Source organism: Callithrix jacchus, chromosome 1 (genome assembly GCF_049354715.1).
Source record: "Callithrix jacchus isolate 240 chromosome 1, calJac240_pri, whole genome shotgun sequence".
In the NCBI taxonomy this organism is placed as follows: domain Eukaryota; kingdom Metazoa; phylum Chordata; class Mammalia; order Primates; family Cebidae; genus Callithrix; species Callithrix jacchus.
In genome coordinates, this window is record NC_133502.1 from 39,517,848 (window position 1) to 39,532,822 (window position 14,975).

Genomic DNA, 14,975 nt, shown 5'->3' on the forward strand with positions numbered 1-14,975 from the left:
AAGAATTCAGGTTTTTTTGTTACCATGCTTAATAAATTGTTGATTGATTTTTTTGAAAAACAAATTCCTAGTATGTCATATTTATGTAAGTTTTACATCAGACATAAAACAAAGAATAAAGTCCAGTTAATGATGTGCATACTGGAGTATTTAGGACAGGTGTAATATACTCTGAAATGCCTCAAAAAATAAGATGATTACATTGTAATCAAGAATGAAAGAGGGAGGGGGAAAGAGAAAAGAGAGACAGGTTTAAGATAAAGTATGCATAATAAAACATGGTAGAATTAGGCAGTGAATACATGTGTGTTCACTGTAGAATTATTTTAAGTTTGCGGATTTTTGATATTTTTTTGTAATAGATATGCTAGGAAAAAATATCCAGAAATATAAAAGATTCCAGATACACGAGCAATGTAAAATCCCTAACAATCAAGCACAAATTCACAGCCAGAACTCAATGTGTTCACATTGGTGTTGGCAGAAGCACAGAAATATTTCAGAAAAAACTTTGTGATTTCAATCTAGTCGAATCTGAATAGCTGGAGATGTACAGTCATAAATTGCTGACACTATACCCAACAGCCACAGGATTAAGATGTACGTTGAAATAACTCAACTGACCATAGCTTGGGATTTTGAAAGAAGTTTCCTTCCCACAACAGAATGTCTCTAACATGTTCCTTTCTCACTTGCTCTGTCTTGGGTTAGCTCTGAACCTGAAAGGACCAAAGGAGGATTTCCACCAGCACATTAGGTGGTGGTACATTACTCAGTCTACAGAGTTTAACATAACATTCTGTCATGACAGATAGCAATCATTTCCTCATCTATAGAAATCATTGCGAAAATATTTCTCTTGTTTTTGCTTAAGAGAATTCTTTTAATCTTTTGAAAAAAGCCAAGGATGAAAGTTAGTAAATAGAAGAGACTTTTTTTTTTTTTTTTTTTTTTTTTGCAGAATCTTATATTCCTTTTTATGTTCAGATACATCAGCTTATAGAACTCATGAACACAGATTATTAAGCCTGAATCTGGAGAGAGAAGAGCCAGGATAGATTACCACTGATGAAACAGGCCACAGTACTTTCCAGAAGTGAAATTTTTCAAAAATGAAACTATCACCACAATGAAGAAGGAAAAAATAACAAAACCCCCAATTATACCTGCGTCTTTATAAAAATCCACTTCTAAGTGAAATTTTTGCCTAGTTTTCACTCCATTTTTCTACTCTGTCCTGTTCCCAGTTCTCCCTTGATATGTAAACAAATAGACTGACAGCCAAAAGCACAGCACACCTTCACGTCCCCCTCTCAACGTGAGATCAGAGGAGCAGCTTGTCAATGACCTAGAACCCAAAGAGTCCAAGCTTTCAAAGGAATCTTCTCTCTTATGGTGTCTTGGAGGAGCAAGAAATTCTCCACGTTCAGGACACCAGATGTCACCGTAGCCACTGTCCCTGCCACTTCTTTTCAGGAAGCTGGAGTCTTCGAGTGCCTAAAGAAAACATGTTTTAAAGAACAGTAAGTTAAATAAACTTCCAAAAAATATAATTGGTTATTATTTGCTTGTTTGCCTAATTTAAGTTGGGCTTCATTTGACATGTGAGGCAATGAGGTTTGTCAGACATAGAAAAAAGCTGATGAAAAACAGAAAATAAACCTATAATTGTTTCCCCACAACTGATACAATAAGGAGGTATTCAATATTCAAAGCAACAATAAGGAGATATCCAATATTATTTAATAAACTAGTACCTATGTTCTACTTAAAAATAAGGAAGGGAACTCATTTAATGGAAGTTCAGAATAACATTGAAATTTTAAAATCAATTATCACAGTTCTCTAGCAATAAATATGAAAAGAGTCAAAGAGACAAATTAACCTTAACTTAGCCAACCAAAAGGAGATTAACCAGCAAGATTATATTCAGTCTATCTCCAGGAAACATTTGGGATGGCTTATATAACATAAAACCTTAACAACTGAAGTTATTTAACTTCCTTCCCCAGAAAAATAAAAAGGAGCAAGTGGGCATACATTCCACAGAATTCATTTACTTTCACTAGTTACACAACCTAGTTCTGAGGTCCTGGCAGCTGGGTTATTCTTCCTGCTGAATTGAGAAGCATACTTGTTTGCCACATATAAAGCTTATTTTCTCTGGACCTAAATTAATTATTTGTTTGGCTCAAATAAAGGATACATAGAAACATCACAAATGATGTTAACTGTAGGTTTGCGAATTACATAGAACTTACTCAAGATAAACACTTTTAATTAACATTCTTCTATGAATGCTAGTGACAAAAATATAACCTGGCTTTTTAAACAATAGGATGTGAGTAAAATTTACAATGCTCATGGCATAGCCCTGACTTATACTTATCAATGTAACTACAATTTTTTAAGATGGTGAAGATAATTTTGTCACAGTAAAAAATCAGAAATGTTGCTTTCAGATGAGCTTACTAATATAGAGACAGTTTAAAGAACCTAGTAATTACTAACAATCAAACTATTATGTGACCCTTAAGTCATGATTCAGATTAAAAAGTTCTATGAAAAATAGCTGGAGATAATTAAGAACGTTTTAATATCAATTGAATATTAGATAATGGGGAATATCTGAGTTTTCTTAAGTATAATAAATGCTGTAGCTATATAGAAGAATATTTATATTCTTAGGAGATGTATATTGAGTATTTGGGAGAGAAATACACCTGTAATTTATATTAAAATGGTTAAGTAAAAACATAGATGGATAAACACCTATGTAGATAAAGCCAGTATAGAAAAATTATAATAATTGAACCTGATGTTGTGTACCTGGGTATTTGTTGTACTCTTCTTTCAACTTTTAATTATAAATATTTTCAACATATAAAAAAGCCAAAGAGTGTTTGCAGTGAATAATTAATTAGCAGCTGTCTCAGGCATACTTTTGATGTAATACTGTCAACTCATGATTTAATTGTTTGACAAGTGTTTGGAGCATCAATAAGGTCTAGTAGCTTTCAGGGAGGTTTCATGCGCTTTAGATGCCAGAAACCCTGGAATTAGAGTTGACATCCTGTCATGAAAATGCAAGTGCCTACCTTACATCCTGCTACTTCCAGACTGATGGGGAAGCCAGGCCTAGCGCTGGTGCTGCCAAAATTCTTCTCAAATACAGATAGATTTTTTTTAATTTAAGTGTTTAGATCCATCAGGTTTCTTAGACATGTACTTGCTAAGGCCTTAGAGTTCAACACACAAGATGGATTTTTGACCTCATAAATGTTAAAGTTATTGATAACAGTCACTCCAGTTTTAAAATAACCTGTCTGACCCTGGCGCCTGACTTTTAAGGAGGCACCCTGATGAGTCACCTAAAATGAGTCACCACCAACTTAGAAGATGACTGAGGTGTTACAACTTACACCAGTGATTTTTAATTGGCATTTCATGTTCGCTTTTAGGCATTATCTGGTTAAATGGGAAAAGCCTGATGAACACATTGGTTTTGATTTTAATAGAACTGATGCAAAACCAGTGATATGGTCACATGCCTCCACAGCTACCCCCCCCCACTTTATTATAATAGAATAATAGAACCACAATGATAGTTTTATCTACCATAAGGTCTTCATCTATTCCCTCTGGTTTTGAAACTGGTAACAGGAAACAGCCTTTGACAAAGCATTCCTGGCATAGACACTGTATTAGGATTATTCAACCTGAGTCAGACTGTCATTCAAAGGACCAAAAGCTATAAAGAGAGCACTAGTACATAAGTCAAAGTCCCACACAGTTTTTAACCAAAAGTTTTCTTAGCTGACATAACTGTAAGGCAAGGCTCTCCCTATGTTCGAAGCCCCCTGAAATTCCTCCATTAGAGCCTCACCATTCTTCATTGCAGTGACCACTGTGCTCATCTATCTCAGACAATCGTGCTTTCTGAGGCTAGGTAATCTCTCACAAGTGTTTTCTCAACACTTAGTACAATGTGTATGCATGTTAATATCGCAGCTATTTCTTGAATTAACTTATTCAAGGAATTTGAACAGAGTGTTATTGACTTCTTACATTTGGGAGGTGAACAGGAATTGCTGTATCGTGGCAGGGCTCAGGCAAAATTATTTAAAGATCAGGGTAGATGCGGCTGGGCATGGTGGCTCATGCACACCTATAATCCTAGCACTTTGGTAGGCCAAGGCAGGGGGGATCACCTGAGGTCAGGAATTCGAGATCAGCCTGGCCAACATGGCAAAACCCTGTCTCAACTAAAAATGCAAAAATTACCCAGTCATGGTGGTGCACACCTGTAATCCCAGCTACTTCAGAGGCTGAGGAAGGAGAATCGCTTGAACTCAGGAGGTGGAGGTTGCAGTGAGCCTAGATGGCGCCACTGCACTCCAGCCTGAGTGACGGGAGCGAGACTCCATCTCAAAAAAAAAAGATCAAGGTAGATGCAAGGCAATGTGATCATGTTCATCCTGGTCTAAAATTTCAATCTTCCAATCACAGCAACTAACATTTATTGCAACCTTACAATGTGCTAGAGACTAACACTAAATGCCTTACTTGTGTGGTATCATTTAACCATTAGAGAAACCCATGAAACAATGACTACTAATTCGATGATGAAACACTATTGTGACTACACAATAGGGCTCTTCTGAGTCCTACAAATTTCCCTGAATAAATACCCCTACCCAGAGAATTTGTATTCCCATATAGATCTTATAAATGAAGACTTGGCAGGACTGTGGTCAGTCCTAGCACTTGGCTCTCTTCAAATGGTCCTCAAGCATTCAAAAGGCTGTCACATTGATTCCAGAATATGCATGACTAGAAATGTGTATAAAACAAAGGATTCTAACTTAAAAACTTTGTATGAAGTTCCAGTTCACACCATGTACTACTCTTTAGGAAACAGAGCAGCGTGGTAGAACTGTGGGGATATTAAAGTGTGGGCATTAAAGATCATCACCTATGACAACAGCACATTACTGCAAAGAAATTGAGTACATTCCATGCATGTTAACAGTCCAGGAAGCACCTGTCTACTACAGGTTGAGTTTACAATGAGTATAGAAATACATAAGCTATATAAAGTGTGTAGGGAAGGAAGCCAATGCATGTGTCACCAAATTATGTAGAATTAAAAGGTAAGTCTCTACATCTTGGAAATTGCTCTGGAATAGACTCAATTCACTCCTTGGTGGTGACATATAAAGCCAGTAAATGAGTAACAATTTCTTTACTCAGCCCTATCAAGTGCGACAAAGATGGTCAGAGTTGCCATACTTTGTTATAGAGGAGAAGAAGAAAAAGGAGAGAGGAGGAAGGGAGAGTAGTGGTACTGTATTACAGCAGTAATCTCACACAGATGTGGTTTACTTACCTTCGTCAACACTTGTCCTAAAAGATTCTCAAATGCTTTCAAATTAAGATGGGGACCATTATAGTAGGGGTTGCTTTGTGCTTTTCTTCCCAGCCAGTACAATGTTATCAAAACCTTTAAAAAAAAATCCATGAACAACAATCATTCTATTAGCAACCAATTGCAAGCTCAAATGTAGGTGAGTCTACACATGACTCTATTGTTGAAAAGGAGACCTTCTTTTAAGTTTATGGGAAAGTCATTAAAAATCTTAATTTTTCTTCCTAAATTCTGTCTCTGAGAAAGTTTTTAGACCAAAAGTCCAGACTCCAAAAGGTATTAATGCATATACCCTACTAGTATATGTGAAAAGGGAAAAAATAAGAGAAAACACAAATGTAACTTCTAAAGCAATCTATATTTTTTCATCGAATTTACAGAATGATCACCTAAGCGTCAATAATTCTCAGCTTCTTTAATAAGGGTATTAAGCGTTTTAAAAATAAAGCTGCAACATTTTTAGATATTCTTTCAATTTGCATAAAATATTTTAAGATGTATGAGTCTACATTGAAGAATTACCCAAAGTCCTTAAACATTTAGTGTTCTTCCTTGAAGTCTGAATTGGTAGTTTCCGATTTACTCCCATAAAAATCTGAAAATGTGTTTACTTGACTTTACCATATTACTAACACATAACAGCTTCCTAAATCTAACCTATCCTCTTATACCACTCAACCCAAATGTTTTTAAATTTAAGTTCCGGGATGCATGTGCAGAATGTGCAGGTGTGTTACATAGGTAAATGTGTGCCATGGTGGTTTGCTATCAAACCCATCACCTATGTATTAAGCCCCAAATGCATGAGCTATTTATCCTGAGGCTTTCCCTCTCCCATCACCCAACAGGCCCTAGTATGTGTTGTTCCCCTCCCTGTGTCCATGTGTTCTCATTGTTCACCTCTGGAATACTATGCAGTCATTTTAAAAAAACATGATCATGTCCTTTGCCATGGTGAGAACTGGAAGCCATTATCCTCAGCAAACTAATGCAGGAACAGAAAACCAAATACCACATGTTCTCCCTTATCAGTGGGAGAGGAACAATCTAACCATTTGTTGTAAGGCATAAATTTAAAGATATTTGCAGTTTGTAACTGATTGGTTTGCAGCAAAAAATTAATTAGAAAAGGGATATAGAGTATACTTTTAGATTCACCGCCTTCTTATAGAACATGGAAGTGAAAGCCACTTATAATGCTCCATTAAGGTAAGTGTAACTTACATTTTTTACTCTCCTATCAGTCTCTTCTTGCCTGTAAAGAAAGAAAATATCTATTAGGTAATATCTGTGAACCTTAAATAATTAAAAACTCATTTTTATTCTAAAGTTCTATGAATATTAATATCACCTGGAAGTTCAAACCTCTTAGCACTCATATGATCTCCATCAGAATTCTTCCATATTCATTGATTCGACAAAAGTATAATGCATTGATTTTCTACATTCATTGACATTCATTAATGCAATTGTCAGTTTTCTATAAAAAGCAGTGCTATTGTATTCATTTTAATCTAATTTTGAAATACATAATATGCATTTTTTGTATTTCCATCTTAAATAATTTTTAAACCCAATAAGAGGGCATCAGTTTGTTCATAAAAGAAAAACTGGGAAATGGGAGAGAAAAAAACAACAACCTTAAATATAGGAATTAAAATAGAAGCAACTTTGCACTGAGGGCTTTTTTCCCCCATCATCCATAAGGTTTTTCATCCAGGTTCCCCAGAGCAAACTGCTCAGAGACCTTGACCCTGCAAATGTTGAAAAGTGGCCATTTAAAAAATAGCCATGAACCTCTGCCTGAAGAAACTTCACTGTATTATATGAATCATGGGTTTTTTGCTTACCTAAGGAAGGGCATGATATTTATGGGAGAAGTTAAGAAGAGGCAGATGGCACCAGAGTGTCGAAGAAGCAACAACGTGCTACTTAACAAAGGGAGGGGTCATCCTAAAAGAACGCACTTCCCCTCATTAGAGACGCTTAAGCAGGATCAGTGTGAATTCAGAAACTTGTAGGAGCCTGAGTGAGAAAACTTCTAAGTGGCCTGTCCAGTCTAACGGCACAGTCGTATATTTGTAAAATAAAATACACACATCTATATATGTATGTAGAAGACATCAACATAAAACACATATATATTCATACATACAAAGAGAAAGAAAAAGGAGAGTGTGAGTACACGGAAACAAATTTTTAACTTAGCTTTCAAAGAATAAACAAGGCAACTATGATCATTCCTTTCCAGAAAACAAACATGTACTGAAATGAACCTAAGAATAGCATGCACCTCTCACACACCTCCCAAAAGACATCTAAACAATAAAATTTATCAACTCCCACACTACTGGCGGAAATGTAATTTTGTATAACTACTTAAACTCTTAAGCCACTTGGTAATACCTATTCAGGCTAAATACAATGATATTCTATGACCTAATAATTCCATTCCTAGGTATGCACCCAACATAAATGCTTATATATGTTATATATGAAAAGATTTATCACAGCACTATTCATCACAATAAAAACTGGAAGCAGTGTAGATGTCTTTAACATTGTAATAGTAAATTATGGTATATCCACATAATGAATTATTACATGACAACAAAAATAAACAACCTTCAACTGCATTCAACCACAGGTTCAACCTCTCAAACAAGGGAAAGAGAAAGAAGCCAAATGCAGAAGAGAACAGGTTGTGTCATTCCATTCATATAAAGCGCAAAGACAGGCTAAACAACAATATCCTGCTAGAAGTCAGGATGGTGCTTACCCTTGTGGGAAGAGAATGACAGAAGAGATTGAAAAAGGATGGGGGCCTCTAGGATGCCAATCATTTGTGCTTCAATCTGGAAACTGGTTACTTAAGTGCACTCCGTTTCCAAAAAGTATTTAAGTTGTACACTTATGTTTACTTTTCTGTATATTATCCCTCAAAAAAGTAAACAAGTAAAAAAATTCCACAGCACAAGTTAGCAACCCATAGCTTATCTCTTGGATAAAAAGAAAATCCTCTTATAAAAATGCACAGCACTTTAACTTGGAAGTTGTAAGCGGGGAAAGTCACTAGAAACTGACAACAAAAAATAGCAGAGTCGTAAATATATAGCCCCTTTTTTGGACTAATGACCAACATACACATGTCAAACATTAAATTAGCCAAAGCACAAAAGAACCATCAACACCTAGACAAAGAATGTACTTGGCCGATCATCCTCCTACTTTGGATCTGCCTCACACTCAAGGCAGGAGGAGAAACACAGCTCTCTTGAACCCCTGATCTCCTTTCTACAGCCCTCAATGAAGATTTCAGATCCAACACACTCATTTGCTTTTCACTTTTTATCATGATAAAGCAATCATTGGAAATACAAGGGATGGCCTATTCTGTGATGAACGCAGTGAGCAGTGACCTTCGCATTATTACCTTTTACTCACTTTATATTCCCTTCTAAATGTGAGCATTTATAACATGCTCTTGGACATGATGCATAGGCCAGCCAAATTAGTGTCCTATCTCTGAAATGCAATGCCAGGAATTCAAGCAGTCAATGATTTGCTGGAGTAAACAGAGTTCACTCTCTCACAAACAAATGCATCCCACTGCATGGAAGTCAGTAACCAAGCAGCTCCTTTGCCTGTCATGTGGCCACAGGGCATAACCCTAACTCTTTTAAAATAGAACTACTGCAATGGTGGAGGGAAGCTCACGGTAACACAGGTAACACGCACACTCTATGATCCAGCTAACCTACTGCACAAAACATCAGAATGAAATAAAAGATAGCTTTAGCTCCAAAGTTGGATAATTCTTCCATAACAAATATTTCCAAAGTTGACATGGTCTGATACTATGTTTAAGTGCATGGGCTTTGGAGTCAGATCTGAATGTCACTGTGTTCATTTGGCAATTTACTTGATTCTCATAGCTTTGGTTTCCTTCCAGAAAAAGTAGGAATAATGCCCTTCTAATCTTTAGTGGATTCGAAGGAAATGTACAAATTTACTTAGCCAAGTCCCTAGCCTCCTGGTGAAGTGTTCATCAAGAAACAGGCCAGGCAGGGCCAGGCGCGGTGGCTCATGCCTGTAATCCCAGCACTTTGGGAGGCTGAGGCGGGTGGATCACGAGGTCAACAGATCGAGACCATCCTGGTCAACATGGTGAAACCCAGTCTCTACTAAAAATACAAAAAATTAGCTGGGCATGGTGGTGCATGCCTGTAATCCCAGCTACTCAGGAGGCTGAGGCAGGAGAATTGCCTGAACCCAGGAGGCAGAGGTTATGGTGAGCCGAGATCGCGTCATTGCACTCCAGGCTGGGTAACAGGAGCGAAATTCCGTCAAAAAAAAAAAAAAAGAAAAAGAGAAAGAAGAAAGAAAGAAAGAAAGAGAGAGAGAGAGAGAGAGAAAGGAAGGAAGGAAGGAAGGAAGGAAGGAAGGAAGGAAGAAGAAAGAAAGAAAGAAAGAAAGAAAGAAAGAAAGAAAGAAAGAAAGAAAGAAAGAAAGAAAGAAAGAAAGAGAAACAGGCCAGGCACAGTGGCTCATTCCTGTAATGCCAACACTTTGGAATGCCAAGATGGGAGGATCGCTTGAGTCCAGGAGCTTAAGATCAGCCTGGAAAACATAGCAAGTCCCTGTCTCTTAAACAATGTAAAAATTAGCTAGGCATAGTAGCACATGCCTATAGTTCCAGCTACTTGGGAGGCTGAGGTCAGAAGGATCTCTTGAACCCAGGAATTCAAGGCTGCAGTGAACTATTACCACACCACCGCACTCCAGCTGGGTGAAAAAGCGAGACCCTGTCTCAAAAGAAGAAAGTGAGGGGAAGGGAGGGGAGGAGAGGGGAAGGGAAGAAGAAGAGGAAGGAAAGGGAGGGGAGGGGAGGAGAGGGGAAGGAAAGGAGAAGGGAAAGGAAAGGGAGGGGAAGGGAGGGGAGGGGAGACCAAAGAACCCATACTGGCATTGAAACCCAAATCTACAATAAAAATGGGTAGAGATGAAATATTAATAGTTTCAAAAAATACCTATCTTGAGTATGTTGATAGCCCTTACTCTACACTATGATCAAAGAACAACAATTCTTTGAACAAAGAATTAATATGAGGCTGTAAGCTACATGAGGGCAAGGCCCATCACTGGACCCCAATACTGAGAATTGCAACTAGCCCACCTGACACACCCAATCTATCATCCGTGCTTCATTTTCGTATTTAAAACCATCTACCATATCCATGTTTTTCTCTCTTCCACCTGAATCCAAAAAGATTCTTGTGTTTGTTCACTGCTATATTCCAACTGCCTTAACACAGGGTCTACCAGTTGGCAAGCACATAAAAATATTTGATTAAAAATGCCTCACATAGTACATGACACACAGGTGCTCACAAATTCTGATTAAATACATTTGTTTAACCTATAGAAACATAAATTAGCAAGAAAAAGCCTGAAATCATAAAAGCTCAGGAAATAATCCTCATACAATGTCAGAGAACAATTAAATTGCATTAACCTACTTAAAATATGTCCAATTTTGACTCAAATTGTATTGATACTCTTTATTATGTTTCTTACTAAGGTGTTATCTTTAAATTGCAATAAAATGAAATTCTTAAGAATCAAATCAATAATCCCTCCACAAAACAGATATAGAAACGAAGACCAAAGCATTTTATACAAACTTCAAAGGACTAAATATAAAGCTTACATGCTGGTCTATGTGATGAGAAAGCTTCCTTAAAGAGCTCTGAAAGACCGAGCCCAAAGAACCCACACCTGCACTGAAACACAAATCTGCATTAAAAATGGGTAGAGGGCTGGGCACCGTGGCTCACGCTTGTAATCCTAGCACTTTGGGAGGCCGAGGAGGGCAGATCATGAGGTCAGGAGATCAAGACCATCCTGGCCAACATGGTGAAAGTCCATCTTTACTAAAAATAGAAAAATTAGCTGGGAGTGGCGGTGTGTGCCTGTAATCCCAGCTATTCAGGAGGTTGTGACAGGAGAATCGCTTGAACCCAGGAGGAAGAGGTTGCAGTGAGCTGAGATTGTGCCACTGCACTCCAGCCTGGGTGACAGAGCCAGACTCTGTATCAAAAAAAAAAAAAATGGGTAGAGATGAAATATTAATTGCTGCCAAAAAAAATACCCATCTTGGGTATGTCGATGGCTCTCACTCTATACTTTGATCATACATTAACTTTTAAATATCTTTAATATTCAAGAAATCGCAAATATAGCATAGATATAATCTTTCACTCTATTAATGGAATCCCTCTGGTAACGCCTTTGATTCCTGACAAAGGGCCAGAAACTATATGCCCATCATGGACATCTCAGCTTTCTGCCAGACAGTAGGAACAAGGGAGCCCCAAGCTCTCGCAAGAACTCATCCAGCTGTAATCATCTCATCCTAATTGCTACTGTGTTCACTTAGAACCAGGAAGCTCTAGGTCTCATCCCCTTGTCTTTATTCAAAGGTTATAAATACTAGTACCAAGTCAATCAAGAAATATCATTTCTAACCAAAGGACCTGGGGAGAAAAAAGTCCACATAGATGCTGTGACTCTTCAGGGCTCCCACGCAGGGTCCTTCCCTGAGGAGGCAGCTTGGTTGAGTGTAGGAGTTTGGGTTCAGACCTCTAGAGCCTAAATTCCGGCTCCACTTTCGCTAGCTGTGAGGACTTGGTCGCATCACTTCACTGTCTCCAAAGCCGCACCTGTAAAATTGGAACAACAGTACCAGCCTCACTGAGCTTTACTGAGAGATTTAAGGAATATTTAATCAGGCTGGGTGTGGTGGCTCACACCTGTAATCCCAGCACTTTGGGAAGCCAAGGTGGGCAGATCACAAGGTCAGGAGGTTGAGGCCATCCTGGCTAACATGGTGAAACCCCATCTTTATTAAAAATACAAAAATTAGCCAGGCATGGTGGCTTGCCCCTGTAGTCCCAGCTACTTAGGCAGCTGACACAAGAGAATCGCTTGAACCCGGAAGGCAGAGGTTACAGTGAGCTGAGATCTTGGCACTGCACTCCAGCCTGGGCAACAGAGCGAAACTCTGTCTCCAAAAAAAAAGAATGCTTAATCAAAGCAGAACAAGTAAGTGTGACAATTGAAGGCTATTCCTTAATTATCCATCTCAACCAAACGACTAGGAGACAGGACAGTGGCTGAAGCAGTCAACTCAGCCCCCTTAACCCCACACACACAGTTTTCCTCCTCAGAAGAGACATTTCTGTGAAGAATAATTCAAGGCACTCTTTTACATTATAGTTTCCTTACCCTTTTGCCATAGAAGGCTTTAAGCAAGGATAAGAAATTATTTCTAGAAGGTCAAACCAAGGACAAAGCACACTGGCATGGCATTACTATCATCGTCCAAACTTCCACATTGGCACCAAGCCAGCCCTCCCCACACATCCGTGGTCTACCAGGGCCTACCTTGGCCAAATACCCATACATTTTCCAAAATCTGAGGAAAGATGTGCCTACACAGCCAAAATCTATCTTCATGTATGATAGAGTTTGGGAATAAGGTGCTAATGGGTAAGATTATAGTTTTACCAGAGTACACCAGCCAGTTATGTTCTAGGGCTAAAGCTGCACCGAAAATATTTCCAAACACCTTCTGTTTATCCAAGGAGCTAATTCAAGGCCCACACACATGCACCCGGCACAGCCTTCCCCATGGTATATTTAGAGCATACTATGCTCTAAGGAGTCTGTGTGTGGGCACAGACAGCAGAGAGCTGGAGCCCCACTGGCCACATGGTTGTATCCCAGAGTCAATCAAAGTCCTAGCTAAGAACAGCCAAGCATTTAAATGTTCATATACGAGTTACCTAAAGCCACTCACAGAACCAGCTCAGCAGGTCGGGCTAAGAAAGATGTAGGAAAATTTCCCCAAAATGAGAATAAATCTTCGTAGAGTTCACCACAGAATCCCACTTCTCAATGTTCCTCTCACATGTCTTAGTATCCCTCTTCCTCAAAGTACCAGCATTCTCATTTGCAGCACTGGAAGGCCTGATCTCCCCATGCTCTGCCCTGATATCATAACCTCCTAGGAGTTGAATTCTTTATGCTCCAAAATCATCTCTTCTCCCCACATCCCAGTCCCTATACTGTCCAAGCCAACCTTGGTTAAGATCCAATACAGTTTACTGACTGAATCGTGTATGAGTAAAAACTCATGCTGGAATTTTTGACACAGTGGGAATGCTTTTGTCCAAAATACCCCAGAGGAAGATTAATCCACATCCTAACAGAAAAGGTAAGAAGTTTACACTCACTTGCCCCCACATCCAGCTTCCAGCCCATGTCTCCGTGGTTAACAGGGACTCTGAAATTCTACAAGGGGCTGGAGCAGAGGCAACTGCCCAGTTCAGACTCCACCCTGCTACCAGAATAAGTATCCGCCTTGCTTTGTTGCCCAGAACAACTGCAACGCATGAGTGATTCTGTCCCCAGCCTCTGCTTCCTGCGGCCGCTTCCCAGAGCAAGGCGTGGGTTCTTCCTACAGACCCAACCCTTCAAACGCCAGTTCCAGCCCTGCCCTGCCCTGGGTGGCACCAGATGACCTGGGAGTTGCCTGTTTGGAAACTGATATTAGAAGAGCCAGGCTTACAAGATACTTGGTCCCTCTCCAAGCCACTAAGTAATCTCTGCTCTCCAGTTGTTGCTAATGCAGTTTGACCACCTGTTCACAAGTCTTAGAAAATCAAGAAATAAGGCCCTGAATCATGATTTCATAAGCAGCCACAGGAAGAAAAAGTATGTGGACTGCATCTGGTTTAAATCTGTCACGTATGTATGGGGCAAGAGCGGAGGCATGTGTGGCAGTTGGAGACAGTAGAGAAAATTTAAAGCAGAAGGAAGTCCTTCTGAGGACACAGTGGTGGCATCATTTTTTTTTAACACAAACTTTTGCTCTTTTTGCCCAGGCTGGAGTGCAATGGCACGATATAAGCTCACTACAACCTCAGCATCCTGGCTTCAAGCCATTCTCCTGCCTCAGCCTCCCACGTAGCTGGGATTATAGGCACCTGCCACCATGCCCAGCTAATTTTTTGTATTTTGATTAGAGATAGGGTTTCACCACATTGGCCAGGCTGGCCTCAAACACCTGACCTCATTTTTATATATGCAACAAGCCAGTCTATATGCAAATGGGAGAAAACTGCAGGTGTCCTAAGAAACCCTAAATGTACTAAGTGAAATTTTAAGAAATATATGAGAAAATAGTTTCTAATACCACTGTCTCTAAGGGAAGGGGCCACTGCTCTTCAAAACCTAGGAATTACAAAAAAGAATTTAGGAGTATATCAGGTACTGGCTTCTTGTTCTATTAATGGAAGTTCTATCATTCTATTAATGGAAGCTCATCCATCACATGAGTTAAAATAGAGAAAGTGCAATCACCATTGTCTCATCACCATGTCAAACAAAAGAGATATGTGAATAAAACAAGTTAAAGATGAATTCTTAGAATACTTTTACTTCTTTCCTTCTCTCAAAAAAAGCAAGATGCACTAAAAAGAAA

At 39.0% G+C, this 14,975-nt stretch overlaps 1 protein-coding gene across 50 annotated transcripts in view; it reads right to left on the minus strand.

Moving 5' to 3' along the window:
- Positions 1 to 14,975, minus strand: part of LMO7 (LIM domain 7) — a 228,749-nt gene that overhangs the window by 60,321 nt on the left and 153,453 nt on the right. For 49 of the 50 annotated variants that reach the window (XM_078345847.1, XM_017970816.4, XM_035296152.3 and 46 more), the window contains 3 exons: positions 6,653 to 6,683; positions 5,390 to 5,503; positions 1,299 to 1,497 (listed from right to left, as the gene is read on the minus strand). In XM_078345847.1, the coding sequence (XP_078201973.1) occupies positions 1,299 to 1,497; positions 5,390 to 5,503; positions 6,653 to 6,683 (344 nt within the window). Of the gene's footprint in view, positions 1 to 1,298; positions 1,498 to 5,389; positions 5,504 to 6,652; positions 6,684 to 13,725; positions 13,788 to 14,975 lie in introns of those variants that run through there. The other variant, XM_008981176.5, reaches the window with a different exon arrangement.